Raw genomic sequence first — 17,396 nt, 5'->3', positions numbered from 1 at the left:
TAACTCCCTGCCCCCTGACTCCTTATATTTGGCATCCTTTTCAGTTGGGACTTTAACCCATGAGCCGCCTGCTGTGCCAGAAAACCAGATGAAAAATGAGGGGCGAAGGCGTCGAAGGGGGCAAGGCTCCACAGAAAGGGAGAGTGAAAGTCTGGCCAAGTCCAGGGCGACTCCTGCAATTTTTAGTGCAACTAATTCTTTCTGAAGTATCTCATTGTTGGACTGCAAAAGCCGCAATTTAGTGCGGCGTATGGGGTTCCCCTTCCACTGCCAATTTCCCTCTAGTTTTCCACACCAACACCAAATCCAAGCCAGCTTGGAGGGTGAATTTTCACAGTTGGAAGCCTAAGCCTAGTTTGTGTTCTTGTTCTTGTTTTCGTTGTCCTGTTTTTTGCCGCAGGAAGTCAAAAGTATAGCGGCAGCTTAAGCAGAGGGAAAAAGGCGAGCCGAGTGGTCCTGGCCAGAGGGAAAAGGACCGAGGCTCTTGTTATCCTCGCCCAGCGGAGTTTGTTTCCCGCCAGTTGATTGTCACAGTTAGCCAGAGGAAAACTCTCGCGCTTCCTACAAACTGTTCCGGCCGTTGGACACTCAGTGTTATACACTCCAGCACAAATGGCCATAATATGTTTGCCATATTGTTGCCGAGTGGAAAGTCTCTTGGAGTTTACATGGCAAAGTTGTCACAAACAGTTGTCGAGTTGAGGGCTTTGAGCGCGGTTACAGTGTGTGATAAAATCAAGGATCTTGATCAGCTAATCAGAAGCACATGTAAATAGGTGTACCGTAATTGGTAGATGTTTAGAAAAAACTATCATTTGAATTTCATTAAGCAATTATAAGTTCAAAGAATCAAGTGATTTAAATAATTCATTAAGTTATCAGAGGCGGTTTGTGGAAAGTAAAGGAATTAAACAATGTATGTAGCTTCAAATTTATTGATTGATTTCCCACTCCAAAGAGAAAACAATTATGGCGCTAAATCGCACATTAATAAACAAACCAATTAAAATAACCAAAAAAAATGAGAGCATACATGGCTAAATAATCATAAAACAAATTGCAGGCTCTTTTGAAAAAATGGTAAATTGTATATTAACTAATTGGCAGACATTTAGAGGAAAATAAATCTAATTGACAAAGTTGCATAAAATCTTGAAATTCAATCTGGTTTCGGTCTGACAAACTGCAATGGAGCATGAATTGAGACTGTGAGCTATGCAGAATATATCCATATTTGGAATCTGCAATGAATCATTTTTGGCGGCACTCATTCATTCAGTCACAATAATGTGTTCAAAGCCCTTCCCCTTTTCGATTAGCCAACTTTCTAAAGAAACTCAATGGGTTCCGCTTCACTAATATCTCAGGTCTAGTCGCTAGACCTTAGCAATTAGAGCCGCATACATTGTAATCTAACGATTTGTAATTTCTCGCCCAAAAACGGAAAGTAAATAATATTCACTGCGAACGGAAATGAGCAATTGGAGCGTGAAAAGTGTAATTACCACTAATTCTCCAAGATCTGGTCGAGCGGGTAGCATTTATGGAAATCCCCGAGAATGGGGCGAACTCATCATATCCGAGCAGAAGTGAAACTGAAGCCCGGCTAACGGTGGGCGATGTTTAATTAAAACTTCTCGCAATTGTTTCTAATGAGTGTCGTTAGGGCATTAAGCAGCGGTGTATAAATCACAGACCCCTCGGAAATGTGTGTGTTTATATATCACATATACGCGTCTATTCCGGCCACTTCCGTTTGCCAAACACGTAGCCATAAAGGCCAAAACAGTTACTGGGGATGGGCATAGGGATGGAGATGGCGATGGCGACCAGAACGACACACGCGGCGAGGAAAACTTATGCGCTCAAGCAGTTAGCCGTCGCAGATAAGACTTAGAGTGGGGAAAAGCCAGGAAAACCTTATCAACCCAAGCCCCAAGATTTACCAGCCAGACACGTGGAAATGTGCGGCAAGCTCAACTACATCCTTCTCCCCGTTCCTGGCTATATATTTTTTCTCCTGGCTTCTATTGCCTCTTAATGCTAATGAAAAATATTTCCAACTGTGCTGCCGGGATTAAGGGAGGTTACCCGTTTATTACTCGACAAGCCTTCAAAATCTCAAGCACCACAATACACCCACCCATCCTACCGAACAATAAGTGGCATAAAACTGAAGCCACGACCTTTTATTATGTCGATGTGGGGTGCAGGCCATGGCAGGGGGTGAATGGAAGACATCGTTTAATATTTAGTTGAAGATTTAATGCAGCCCCTGAATGGTCTGGGAACAGAAACGCAGAAGGTGGAAAGTCGAGATGAAAGCGTGTCACGGGAGATTATGTGTAAATAGATTAGAAATGGCATTTCCTCCTCACAGAACTTTTCATACTTTATATATAAAACTTTTTTAAATGGATTCTTAATACAGAATAAAATTACCCGTCAACTTATTTTATATTAATATAAATAGATTTATAAAGGAACATAGTGAGCAGCTATGAGTTTTTCAAAATCCCTTTGATTGAAGCCACTCAAAATCTTTACTTTTTGGTGGCATCTTATCACGCTCTCCTCGCTGGCATTCCCAATCGCTGCGATAAGCTCCAGAATGCGCCGCCTGAATTACATAATGAGTCTGGGGTTTAAGGTTTCATCTTTGCCATTTGGCCGCCCTGCTGTGGCTCTTTGGACTCCTCGGAAATTATGCCCCGGCCGGCTGACTTTTCCTGGCCCGTGGACACGTAGCTGGAAGCTAGAGCTGAACTTGCGGCTGTACATTTTAATTAAGACGAAAAGAAATTGCCCGAGCCCATCGTGGGCACATAAGAAGAGATCCAGCTTCTGGGCTGCAGTTTTCAATAAGTTCTATAAATAAAATTATGCCTGAAATTCCATGAGCCGTAGGTGGCCCAAGCACCTGGGATTTGTTTTCGGCAATTGAAATTTAAATGAAACTATGTGAGTGTGTGCCCATGGAGTGAGTGTGCCCTCAAAAGGCAGACCGAAATGCCAAGTGGAACAGAAAACAGTCCCAGACGCACCCGGACCAGCGAGCAAAAGTCGCAGTCGCACAACTCATTCATGCAGAAGTCCATTGACATTTAATAGCCGACTGAGCCGACTCCGGCCAAGAGTTTCAGTCTCAGTCCCAGTCCCAGTCGTAGACCCAATATTTAGTCGCAGGCCAGCACTGGACGCTCTAAATACACAGACACATTGAGTGGAGGCAGAGTCAGAGGCAGGGGCAGAGCTTACCAAGCTCTCGGGTGTCTCGACCTGAGGGACTGCGACCTGGACTCGCAATTCTCCCGCTGCGTTTCTGGGTTTTGCCTCGAGGGTCCCCACAAGTGGAGGCAGGTCTAGTTAAACCTGAAATTCGGTAGCACTGGGAGCGACGGGTATGCTGGAACTTTAAACAGGAGCTTTAGCACAATGCTATTTATTTATATTTAAAGACATACAAAACTAAATGTTCAAAACTGTCAGTTCCCTAATAATGTCAAAATAAAAATGTTTTGCAGATGTCAAGTGACATATGGGTATTTTTTTCCTTTACTACATGGGCTAGTCTCATTTTGAAAGTCACAATTGTTGATTTACTAAATAAAATGGTTTTATGAATAAGGCTAGTTTTCATTATAGCATAAATTATGGTATTATTTTGTGATTTTAGGGCAGTGTTAAAATACTTTGATTTTGTTTGAAACTGCTGTTCATATATAATTTCAAGTTAATTTCTTACCAAATGTTTTATTTTAATTTGGAAACATATAAATTGAGTAAATGATATTATTAAGTAAAAATATTACCTTTAGTTTAAGCTATACTGGATATAAATAAAGGGGAAACATTCATCTCAAACAACACTAAAGAGAACTCCTCGTTGTGTGGCGGTAAAGTGTATCCCTTGGTGTGTTCCTGCTAACTTTTTCTTTATTTTTGTATTTTTCATGTTGCTCTTGCACAGGATGTTGGCCAACACAGGTGCACATGTCTCCGCTTTTGCGGCATTTGTTGGGAAACTTAAGTGGAGAGCAGGTTCTTTTCTGTTCGGTTCGGTTCGAAAGCAAATTACGCATAAATCATAGAAAATTAAAAGACCCGAGTGAATGAATAAACGGGCAAATGAATGAGCGAATGAGCGAACGAACCGAACGGATGGAATGTTACTTCCGTTCAAGTAATTAATGATGACACATCGAGGTAGGGGAATGATTTTGCGGCAGACATATAAATTGTGATTGCCTAATGGGATAAGCTGGACATCGATTAAGGGATTTGGTAAAGCATTGACAGTCATGGAAATGTGTGAAAACTGTCAGCAGAAATGGGATTCTAATTGGTTTTAAACTTATTTTATCGAATCGTTAAAACGTTGACAGGATAGGGAAATAAAATTTGGATTTTTTTGTTTTTCCATCGCTACAGCAATAAATATGGACTTACTGAAGTATGCGCTTTTCATTTTTGTAATTATAAAATTAAGTACGTGTCATGATTAGTGGATTTGCCTTACATTAAAAAAATAAATTTACATTGGAATAGGTAGACATGTTAATAACAATTATTTTAACTCAGTCGAATACTTTAATAGACACATTTTAAAAAAATATAGGAATTTCTATTTAAAAAGTCTCTTGTGATAATATTTTTATCAATTTACAACATGTTAATTTTTTCTTATAATTATAGTTATAAATTAACTAAAAACATTCTGACTAAATCTATTTGAAGAATAAACAGAAAACATTTTTGGCAACAAAAAATTAATTCTTTTTTCGACAAGTTAAAATACTTACATATTGTTAAATTAGTCCTCGAAATATAATATATTTGAAATACTGAAGCCATAAAAGGATCCAGAATATGCCCTCATACTTATGTCCTTGATTGAAACCTTTTTTCAGTTTGTGTTAAACACTTAACCCCCCATAAATTTACAACTGATTTCCAATTAAGAGTGGACAGCTTTAGGAACCCAACTCTCGCATTGAACCCCATAAATTGTCAGCGCCAAATCGATTTCATCTTTCGCAAAGATTACCATAAAAGCTGCTTTCCGTCGATATCTCGAATGGGCATCGGTTTCGGGCCATGTTCGATGGTTCTAAGCCGCCGAGTTCAATGGTCGAAACAGTCGCCGCCGTCGCATCCAATGAACTGATTAGACAAACAATTAATTTCGGCCAATTATGGTGGCGCCTCTGCCGACGCCCATGGGCCGAAAACTGAGTTGGAAACCACTTAAGCGCGTTTTGATTGAAAAGCTTAAAAGGAGCACCACCCCCGCCCCCGCCCTGTCCCCTGCCAACACCCAACAATCTCCTGACTTTCCCCGCCTTTCACCCTCGCATTGCGTCGCGCATGGCCCCAACAATTTGACATAAATCTAAACAAAACAAGTCAAGCAGCCGGGGCAGCAAGCCCGCACCCGTTGTCCTAGGAAGCCTGTTGAGCTGTTGTTGCTGCTCTTATATCCTGCGACTGGGCGTTATCATTACCTCAAAAAGCGATTTTTTTTAGAGGTTTACAAAAATCATTTAAGATTTATTTAAAAACATCTAATAGACATTCATTTTTTTTGGGCTTAAACATTTTTTTGCTATGTAAAAACTAAAATTGGTTAGTTGTTTGCGAAAAATTAAGTTGAATGCTAAAAAAAAATATAATTAATATTACTTACTGGTGCTTGAAAGTATTAAAACAATTTTTAAATATTAAAAAATATTATTTTTTATACCCTAAAAAAAATAAAAAAATACAATCTAGATAATTATAAATTTTAAAGAAAATATAATTTTTTCACATTTGCTTACGATAATAAAAGTAATAAATACAATTTTTTTTTTCTTTTCTGTGAATGTTGCTGAGTAGAGGGACTTGAGCATTAATTTATAAGACTTAAGAATAACAATAAACAAATAAATAAAAATGGGAAATAATAATAGTACATTAAAATGAATTACAAGTCAACAAGGCAAATACTGTTTTTTCTCGACTTGCAAATAAATTCAGAACTCACAAAAATGCTAACCTAGTTAAAACAAATAAAACAACATCGGTCATATGTTGCATAAATATAAGATACCCAGCGTTACCCTTTCTGGTTGTTGTTGTTTTCGGGCCGCTCTAAGCGATGGCCGCAGGACGACTCCATTAATCAAGGCCGCAAACAAGCGTGGTACCCGCCGGTTGGCAAGGGGTGGGTGGGGTTGAAGTTCAGGCGATGACAATGCCGGCGAAATGCAATGCAAGTGGGCAGTGGATGGGTGGTGAATGGTGGATGAGGGGGCCTCTGCGGGCCACACACATAAACATAAATAATTAGAATGATTCTTTAAAGGGCAATTACCTAATTTGGGGCGCTTTGAATAATTGCAGAGGACTAAAATTCCAGATACCCAGAAAGAGATGGCACAAGGACGGCGACTGAACTAAGCGGCTTAATGCCCCAAAATGAAGATAAAGTGATTTCCAGTGCCGTTGCTGCTTTTGCCACTGCACAGAGGCATTTAAATCCATACAGTTCGAAAATAATTAGAGCGTTTAGTGGCCTCCTCCCTCTGCAATTTTCCCGTTGAGGTACAAGTTGCTGTGTTGTCTGCCACTTCGGAAATTGTGGTTTGCGAAGGCAAATCCAGACGGTGATATATTTAAATAGATGGACACGAAACACTCTGGAAAGTGCGGTAGCTGTGAGAAGATAACTTTGAGCCGTTTTATACGTGTGCTTGCACACCAATTAAAATTAATAACAGAAAATAGAGTTGCACTTTGTTGATAATTCCATTAAAACAGACACTTCTATATTTACTTATTTATGATGACTTAGATCTTTAAGCGTGTCTAATATATGTTAGTTTCGATTTGTATTTAATTTTTTACCAATTAAATGAATTTATTTATTAGCTACTATCTTTTAATATTATCTCGTATATTTTGTATGCATAAGTATGGTATAATTTAATATCACAGATACTTAACCGTATCCAATAAACCCACATCGCTCAGCATTATACCAAAAATACTAACCATAAAAATCCAATTAGTGATACCCACCTAAAGCAAACTTATTAATGATGTTCGCATTTAACAATTTATAACTTTTTCAAGAGATTTTCGCATTAATCGTTACTGAGATCATGACAAATTGCGAATATCCCTAACCGAGTAGCCAGCAATGATGCCGATGGGAATGGACAGCGGACAGTGGACAGCGGACGAGCGGGCCAAGGGACACTTGTTCAAATCGCAGAAGACGGCACTCCGGCCACGTCCCAAGTGACCCAAAAGGACACGCAGCGAATCCTTGACTCTGAGGGAAAACGGTGGTCTGAGCACAGCTTGAAGTTAAATAAATTAAGGGCAATTAGGCGCAGCATTACGGGCACAAAGGTTGCTGGGAGCCCAGCCACCCCATCGGAGACCCACTCTGTCAGGTGATTTTTCAAATTATGAACGCAAAAGGTTTCTTCTGCGGAATTCCAGTGGCAGCGGCAGACAACTCAAAGTCATCTTCTTCTGCGGCTGCTGCGATTTTTAATTGCGCACTTTACACTGTACATTTTACAGTTTGCAACCGACAAGGCGGAAGTTGTTCGGCCCGAAGATTAGCGGTAAGTTTTCTTGCCAGTCAAGTGCAGAAAGCGTAACGCAAATAGCAACTAGCGAGCAGCAAACAGCATTTTTGGCCAATTAGCTGCGGCTAATTGTTGCGTACCGAAGGCAATGGCAGAAAACGCTCATACGCGAAATGCGAAACGTGAAAGTCAACACAAATTTATGAACATCTGAAGTCGGGGGAGTCAGCCAACAGTGAAGTGCAGCAAAAGAGTGTAAATAAATGCAAAAAGTAAGTCGAAAACTGCTGTTCATATGCCACCGATCAGCGTTTTTCTTAGCAACTTCCGCTGCCAAACGATATTTGCATAGTGGCCGAGTTCTACTTTCGCCAACCCAAGCAAAAGATCATCAAAGACGGTCAAGCGTGGCCCCAACCGACTGAAAACGAAAAGGAAGTGCAATATTAAACACGCAATATTCAAATTTATTGTAATAAGCTAGCTGTAAAGAAATTTGCATCCGCTCTATCATTAAACATATATTAAAATTAATTATTCCTGTGTGCTTCTTAAACATTAGGTTAAGGTTTAGATTTGAGTGCAGTGATTGTTATTGTTTGCCTGCAAAGAGTAGTACTAAAATAATGTATAATATATTTTATTATAATATATATTTTATAGTAAAGTTCAAAAAACGCTAAATAATTGAACAAGTGTTTTTATTTATGGTTTAAAAAATACATTCGTGTGCTCGAGAACATTTTCTGTACGTTCTTTTAGTTGACAAAATAAATGTTTAAACTAATTTTACCAGTCACTGTTATTAAAAATGACTTTTAAGCAGCTATTAAATGAGCCTGCAAGAATTTCTTCACAAGTTGGCATATTATACATTTAAAATGCTTACATTGTTTTTTTCGCAGAGCTTTCGACAACAGACATACATTATTACACTCTCCGAGCTACAATGCCAAAATGTTTGACATGCATAAAATGTCCAACATAAGAAGATTTTTCCACTTAATAATTCAAGCAAATAAGGTTTCAACTTTCAACCCAATCTACTCAGTTCTTGCTCGGTACCTGAACCCATCGAGTCAACTCGGAGATACTCATGCATGACTGCCCAGCGATTCACCGAAAAAATTCGAAAAAAAAAATCCAACACGCAGAAGGTGATTTCACTTTTTGAAGCTTAGACAAACGAACGAGGCAGAGGAAAATACAAGAAAACAATACACAATCATAACTGACCTTAATCAATGTCTACGATGTTGAGTTTTCAGTTGTTTTCGTTCGCCTCCATCTCTGACTGACTGAGTGGGTGGGAAAATGGAAATGGAAATGTATCTTTTCGCAAAAAATGTATCTTGGAGTGTAGCAGGCATATGCAATCGCGTTTTTTACTCGGCCAAAAGAGGACAAACAACCAACAGCCAACAGCCAACTACTCTTTTTCCCTGACTCTAAACAAGTTTGCTGCGAAAACTTCTCAGGCCATCTGAATCTGAACGAAGGCAGCTGTTGGCTGTGGATGTGGATGTGGATGTGGATGCTACGTCTCCGCTGCAGTTTCATTCATATGCAATGGGGTCCGGGGGAGGGGGACAGGGGATGGGGGGGGGGGGGTCTTGGGCCAAGCAGGTAACTAACACTGAGAGCGTTTCCTGTCTGGCCAAAAGACACGAGAGGTATCATGTAGCTGCCCCGTAGTCGTCCGCAGGTGAAGTAACTTATACGCAATTTCTGGCTCCACTTCAAGCTCAACTTGTGGCCCCTCGGGCTAATTAGTTTGCAGCTCTTCTCATTCCCATTCCCATACCCAATCCCATTCACATTCTCGGCCGGGTTCTGGTTCTGGGCCATCATTAAACGAGTCGGAGATAGTTTTTACCCAGCAGATCGACAAACATGAGAGCTCTTTCTCTGGCCTATGCAAACCGATCTTGAATGAACGACTGGCCATAAAATCATCACATTGTGAAATTTCCGCACACCATGCTGCAAATTCATTCATTTGAGCCCGACTGCGAGTATCTCGTATCTGGCGGATGTGACTCATTCGGTCAATACTGAAATTACGCCGCACTCGCGACTGGCGAAGCAAAGCAATGCCAAACAAAGCGAAGTCTCTTTTTTTCAGCTACTTTTTCGTCTTTGCCGGCTGCATGCTAAGCAATTTTTTGTTGGTAAGCACAGGGAAAAATTTAACAATCAAATTATTTTATTATGTTATTTTAACTCCAGTCAAATAGAAAGCATGATGATTTAAAAATTTTGAAATGAAATGGAACTTTACATTATAAAAGGGTAATCAAATATTACGAAAAAAGAATTTTTTTAAAAAAATAAATGTATCAAAAATTGGAGATTATGAAAATAAATTATTAAATTAAAAAATCACAAACATAAATAACTATATGCGTATGCCAAAAAAAAATACCTAAAATCACCAGGTAAACAATTGTTTTTTTTTCTCAGTGTATTGATTTTGCTTTACCTTTTCTTCACTTTTTTTGGGTCTGTTTCTGTTGGTGTTTTATGCCTGAGTAGGTTGATCGCTGAATGACTGTAGACAGAGCAGAAGACGAGGGCCCTGATGAATGGGAATTAAAAAAGGGGAAATACTTAGAAACATGCGAAGTACACTCAAACGCTGTAAACATTATTCTCTTCTAGGTACACCGTTAGCAAATGGTATTTATTAGTGAGAAAGTTAGGGAAACGGATGCAAACGACATACGAAACACTGAAATTTCAATTTTCAATTTAAAAAAAACTTATTATTAAAATAAAATATTATACGATTATTATTTGGGTTTGAAGAATATAATAATGATTTCCTTCAAAGACTGCTCTTTTCCCTTACAAGCTGCGTTTTTTTAAGTGCTAAGCGTCTTCCTAAATGTTTCTGAACACCAAAGTGCTAATATAAGTATCTCAAAAAATTCTTGGAATTTCTCAGCAATTCATAATCCAGCTAACTTTGGGAAGCAAAACATAGGAGGGATATTTAATAGACGTCGGCCCAATTAAATTCATTTTAATGATGTCATGCGATCTGCCCACGCATGATTCAACCCGCCGATTTATTCGTTTCACATAAATCCTTATTTGTACGGCGGGAAGCCCATTTGAAATCTTTACAACGGTGGCGTGCGTAATATAATCCTTATAACCGGCCCGCAAACTCATAAGCAAATCCACGTTTTAAATTTAAGTACGATGGTACATGGTCTTGGATGTTTTTTTTTTTGTGATTAAGGACAAATAAGGAAAATCAATATATAAGAGGATATATTATTCATATTTGAAAAGCAATCTTTAATAAGTATAAGATGCCCAAATATATGACTCACATCACGCAAGGGTATCGAATTAATTGGTATTTTACTTAACATGAGAAATTGTCTGGCTTTTTGCAGAACTCATATTATATTTCGCATGGTTTTTTTCCAAGTGCTGTGTTGCCCACATGTTGCATGTGAATGTTGCGAATCGGTTAGGGCAACACACGGGAAAGTTCTCTGACTGCTTTCTGCGCTCTCTGCCTCTCTTTCTCTCTCTCGCCCGCTGAGCCGAAGGGCAGTAGAGCGGCCGAAGCGACTTCGGCTCGAAACGAGTGACAAAGCGACTGCGAGGCTTTGATTCGAAACGACGTCCAAGCTGTAGACATTGCCAGAAATAACCATTTTCCACTCACACGTTAACGACGAACGCTGCCGAGCGGTTGCCTTTTTCCGCTGCTGTTGTGCCGTGTGTGTAAGAGTGCGCGCGGGTGTGTGGGAGTCCCAGTGGCCAGGATCCACCGTTATTTTGTGCAGTGAAAACAATTGCAAGTGTGCAATGGCAATCCGTTTCTAGACCACAACTCGCCACGCTGCCCTCGCTCCAAAATCAGCAATCAAACCCCATCGCTTGGACCGAGGTTCGCTCGATAGGCAAACGCAAACGAAAACGAAACCGAAAACGACGAAAAAAACGCGATGCGAATTAAAGCTTTGCGTGGCAAAATGCGCTAACCGAAGCAACAAAACAAACCAACCATCCTAAAAAAAAAAATATATATATAATATAAATATATATATGTGTGAAAAGCAGCACGTGAAGAAAGAAAAATCCCGAAGAGCTGAAGAAAATTGCGTAGAAAATAAATAATAGAAAAAAGCAAAGAGAAATACGAATTTCGTTGGCCGAAAAGTAAAAACGATTATCATCCAAACGAGTGTGAGTGAGTCAGTGAGTGCGAGTGAGTGAGTGTGTGCGGATCCGGGTGCGGGTGCTAGCTAGCCCTATAAATAACACTGGGTCTGGCCGAGCGCTAATTACGGCAAAACATGAAAATCTTGGCGAAAACCGCAGCAACAACAAGTGAGGCCAAGGCGGCAATTAATCAATTTTCCGCTTGACCTATAAGGAAGTTTCCATATCATAATTAAAAGAAAACCCAGAAAACGAACGGATACAATCGCACGAAAGTAAGAGTAAAAGCTCAACCCAACGAAACATATGGCATATCCTTGAGTTACACAAAAAAGTTAAGCAAAAACTGTAAAAACAAATTAAATATGTATTAAAATCAATGAAATTGGCTCGAAAGGACTGTGAAAGTTTCCATATCAGCACAAGACACATCAATTAAAATAAATCACAAGCTCCGTTTTAAGATCCAGCAATAGAACGGAAAATAAATCTATGAAACTCTGTGTAAATTACAAAATATATCATATCATAAACAGTAGAACTGAAAGACCCATGACATTGCTAATTCAAAACAAACTCTGGGCCTTAGCCTAGAACGCTCAACCAAAAGACTTTAAAAGACAACCAGGAAAATGTATATCAGGGGATTGGCTTTCCTGGTCCTCAGCCTGCAAGCTGGAATCATCCTGGGCAATCGCTACAACCAGCTGCATCTGTACGCGAACGGAGGAGCAGGCAGTTCCTCGTCATCCAGCCCCGGGAGCTATAGGTCCTCCCCCGCGTCCCAGAACGAAGTCTACTCCATAGCGGACAGTCAGCCAATGACGGAGGACGGCTATATGCCCCCCAGCCAGCACTTTCCCCCCGCCCACTCCGACCTGGATCCGCCCGCCCAGCAGCAGAGCACCTGCCAAACGGTATGCGCCTGCAAATGGAAGGGCGGCAAGCAGACCGTGGAGTGCATCGATCGCCATCTGATCCAGATTCCCGAGCACATCGATCCCAACACCCAGGTGCTGGACATGTCCGGGAACAAGTTGCAGACCCTGTCCAACGAGCAGTTCATACGTGCCAATCTGCTCAACCTGCAGAAGCTGTATCTGCGGAACTGCAAGATTGGCGAGATCGAGCGGGAGACCTTCAAGGGGCTGACCAACCTGGTGGAGCTGGATTTGTCGCACAATCTGCTGGTAACGGTGCCCAGTTTGGCCCTCGGCTACATTTCCTCGCTGCGGGAACTCACCCTGGCCTCCAATCACATACACAAAATCGAGGGCCAGGCCTTCGGCAACACACCATCGTTGCACAAATTGGATCTGTCGCATTGCGATATCCAGACCATTTCCGCTCAGGCCTTCGGTGGCCTCCAAGGACTGACGTTGCTCCGCTTGAACGGGAACAAACTGAGCGAGCTTCTGCCCAAGACCATCGAGACCTTGAGTCGCCTGCATGGCATCGAACTGCACGATAATCCCTGGCTCTGCGACTGCCGCCTGAGGGACACGAAACTCTGGCTGATGCAGCGGAATATACCGTATCCCGTGGCTCCCGTTTGCTCGGGCGGTCCCGAAAGGATAATCGATCGCAGCTTTGCCGATCTTCATGTGGACGAGTTCGCCTGCCGACCCGAGATGCTGCCCATTTCGCACTACGTTGAGACCGCCATGGGGGAGAACGCCTCGATCACATGTCGGGCCAGAGCGGTGCCAGCTGCGAACATCAATTGGTACTGGAACGGACGGCTGCTGGCCAACAACTCTGCCTTCACGGCCTACCAAAGGGTGCACATGTTCGAGCAGGTGGAGGGAGGATTCGAGAAGAGGTCGAGGCTCGTGCTGACCAACGCCCAGGAGACGGACTCCAGCGAGTTCTATTGTGTGGCCGAGAACCGAGCGGGAATGGCCGAGGCCAACTTCACCCTCCACGTGAGCATGCGAGCTGCGGGAATGGCCTCCCTGGGTAGTGGCCAGATCGTGGGCCTGAGTGCCGCCCTGGTGGCCCTGATTATCTTCGCCCTGGGGGTCATCATGTGCCTGCTGCTGCGGGTCAAACGGCAGCCGTATGTCGACAGCAAGACCCCCAACCACATGGAGGTGATCACATCGGTCAACCACCAGAACTCCATCACGAACAAGACGCAGCCGGCCACGGGGAATGGCAGCATTGGAGGCGTGGTCATTGCCAACGGAGCTGTGGCCAACATAATCGATGGCGGCGTGGTGCAAGGAGGCAGTCTGGAGCGGAAGAGCAGCGGACGAGGAGTATCCCATGCGGGGCACGACCAGCGCAGTGCGAATCCCGTGCAGAAACCGCCGAGGCTAACCGATCTGCCCTACTCCACGCAGGGATACGACAACAACGGAAGTGTCCTGTCGACTGCCTCTTGCTTTATATCCCCGACCGGATCCACTGGTAATGGTGGCAACAATCCCGATCTCATCAATGACACCAAGCGCTTTGGGAGCGATGAGTTCGCTGATCTCAAGATCCCGCCCATCAGTGGCGTTGGAGTGGGCGGAAGTGGGGAGTACAGTCGCGCCAACGGCTGCGACTCCCTGTATCCCTCGGGTCTGTGGGAGCACGGTGCCCCAGTGGGCGCCACGTCTGCGGATGACCTCTTCATGAAGCGCTATACGGACAAGACGCCCATCATCGATTCCGCGCAGCTGTATGACTTGCACGAGCGCACGGCGGCCACGGACTATTTCAGCAAGACCTTTCCAAGGTCACACCTCCAGCAGGGACTGACGGGTGGAGGAGGCGGAGGTGGAGGAGGAGGAGTAGGAGGAGGAACCTCCACAGCCTCGACTGTGACCACCAATCTCTCGGGTGGCTCCTCGTCGGGCTACCCCAACGATTACGGCCTGCCTTTGGTGCCGGGGGCAGAGCACCAGCACAACCACCAGCTGCAGATGCACCCGCTGCAGCAGCTCCAGCAGCAGCTAACCTCCACGCTGAACCACCAGAAGCGGGAGGGCAGCTCCACCGGCAGCAGTCCGCACTTCAGCAGCCGCACACTGCCTCGACTGCACGAGGGAGGAAGTGGCAGTGGGAGCTCCCGCTGCTCGCCCACGCCAGCGGTCAACCACGCCCAGGCGAACGCCAGCGCCTCCAGTTCCTGCTCCATACTGCCCAACGGGCAGCCCATCAACGCCAAGACGATACGGGTGTGGCAGAAGGGCGGTGTGCCCGTCCTGCCGCCCGTGACGGCCCTGAAAAGGGCCCTGATCAGCAGCAGCCGCAACTCGCCGGACGAGGGATACCAGGAAGGATGTGGAACGGATGTGTAAGCCCGCAGAGGCAGGGCAACCGGAAACCAAACCAAGAACTGACTAAACTTAACACAACAAATAAGATGGGGAGGTAGCTCTTTTAGGTATAACACTCTTAGATAGCTCCGAGGTCCTAGGCGAGCAGCGATTATTGTGCAAGCGAACTGTTTGTGATAGTGTCTGACAAAAAAGATAATGCGAATGAAGATAATAATTGCCCAAAGCAAAGAGAAAGCTAAAACGAAATCAACTGCACTACACTAAGGTACACTCTCCTTGGCAAGTAACTCAACTAACTAAACTAAACTAAACTTAACTAAACATAAACGTAAACGTAAACTAAACTAAGAAATGTACAGCAAACTTTATTTGAATACCATGGCAAACTCTCAACTCCCCGCATAACATTTAAAATACTCCAAAAATATACATGTGTATGGAAAAGCAACCATGTGAATGTAACTAAATCTATGTATAAAAATTATATATTTCTATGTATGTGACTATGTGTGTGCATGTGTGTGTGTAATTTCTTCGTTGTTCGGTCAAAAAGAAGTTAAATGGAACCCAGAACCTCCCAAAGTTATAATCATAAATCAGAAAAATTGTGGCTCAACATTTGTAAATTATGCATTCACATATATAGTAAAATGGTAAACTGCTAAAAGTTATATAAATCATTGTAACTGTATATATTACATATCTCATAAACAAAGAAAATCAATTCTGAATCCGACTATTGTTGAAATCTTGTCCCGTTAGAAGCTGTGAAATAATGTAAAACTAAAGCAGGCTAAAGTCTATCCAAAAGGAAAGCAGTAAATCAGCGGTATTTAGTATTTTCTCAATTTTGTTTTAGCCATAACTTGTTAAATTTATGGCTTAATTCATTTCCAATCTAAATTCGGCCATTATAATGTTTCTATTCATCAGCGTTTTCAGAAAATTCAGAAAAGTTTAAAAAATTGCAATATTTTTAACTTTATTAACAGAACAAAACGGATTTATATTTTCGAAATTATTTGTCAGTTTGTTTTTGTTGTTTTTTGGTTTGTTGTTTGTTTAAAACCGATCAAATGCGCCATTTTACATTTAGTTTTCAACAACTGCAGCTTTTCATAAATAGCCCTGAACTGAATTTATAGAAAATAATTGTTGGCCCAATTCGAATATAAACGAATAATCATGTAATCAAACTAAGCCGGTTTACTCGAAAATTTCTGAAGAAATGTTGATTTACTGCTATCCAAAAAATATATAAATTTAACAAAACAATATCAAATGTTGGTAAATTTCCCAATAAAATTAGAAGAGAGCATGCTAAAGAGGAAACGTTTAACAAAATAAAGCCTGTCGGCGGGCGAAAAACAAATATAAAAAAACCAATCGGAGGAAATTCAAAGTAAAGACAGAGGGAAAATATTCGTCAAATGCATACGTAAATAAGCATATGTAAATTGTACTGAAAGTGCGCGCACACACACACTCGAAACACATCACATCACAAGCAAACACACACTCACGCATACACATAGGCATGCACGTGTACATGCAGACGTATGTCAGTTTGTCCTTGTAACGATTTAAAGCGTATCCACAAGATATTAATTGCCCGTATGTGCTAAGACCTAGAGTTTAAGGAGGCGACAAAAACAAAACGCAGAAGAAAAACAAACAAAATAATATTTTTAAGGTAAACCAAAGACTTTTTTCTTTGCCTCTAAATGAGCGCAGTAGTCTTCAAAGGACTCCCAACAAACAGTAAGCACACACATACACACACACACACACAGATACAAAACACACACTTACACACAACCGAAAGTAATCTTAAACGTGGAAAAAGAGCAAGAAAAAACCGTAGCATTTAAGTTGAACTTATGTATTATGTATTGTATAATATAAACCTACGTATAGCATATAGTCTATAGATGTGTACACTTATCAACAGAGCGGCATAACAAGCTATGGAGAAGGAGAGTGAGCGAGAGGGAGAGATGGGTGAAAGTCAAGAGGGAGGGAGAGGGGAGTAGAGAGCCCGCAGACAAAAGGCGGCATTGAATGCATGAAAGCAACTGAATGAACAACAAAGCAAAAAGGAAATATATATAACATTATATATATCTATATATAAACGAAAAACATAAACCATTGTCATTACTTTTTACCCCAAGATTTCAGCCAAAGGTAGGTATTCTCCATGGACGGAGGGATTTTGGGGGGCAGGGGACAGCTGGGGATGACATGACCCAATTAGCTGGCCATTCGAATGCTGTCCGAAGCTGGGGCTAAAGCCAAAGCTGGCTCTGCTGCGCTTCTCTTGTTGTTCTCTTGCTGCAGCGCTTTGGCATATTAG

General features: G+C 42.1%; 1 protein-coding gene across 1 annotated transcript; it reads left to right on the top strand.

The window, feature by feature from the left end:
• The first annotated feature begins 11,241 nt into the window (after positions 1–11,241).
• LOC128262948 (uncharacterized) lies at positions 11,242–17,188 on the top strand. Its single transcript, XM_052997539.1, has one exon. The coding sequence runs from the start codon at positions 12,401–12,403 to the stop codon at positions 15,056–15,058; it is 2,658 nt and encodes an 885-aa protein (XP_052853499.1). The 5' UTR covers positions 11,242–12,400; the 3' UTR covers positions 15,059–17,188.
• Positions 17,189–17,396: the final 208 nt, after the last annotated feature.

Source organism: Drosophila gunungcola, unplaced genomic scaffold (genome assembly GCF_025200985.1).
Source record: "Drosophila gunungcola strain Sukarami unplaced genomic scaffold, Dgunungcola_SK_2 000001F, whole genome shotgun sequence".
NCBI classification, from domain to species: domain Eukaryota; kingdom Metazoa; phylum Arthropoda; class Insecta; order Diptera; family Drosophilidae; genus Drosophila; species Drosophila gunungcola.
This window is presented reverse-complemented; position numbering and strand designations above follow the sequence as displayed.

Coding starts and splice junctions, on each gene's coding strand:
- LOC128262948 (XM_052997539.1), top strand. CDS start 12,401: ATGTATATCAGGGGATTGGCTTTCCTGGTCCTCAGCCTGCAAGCTGGA.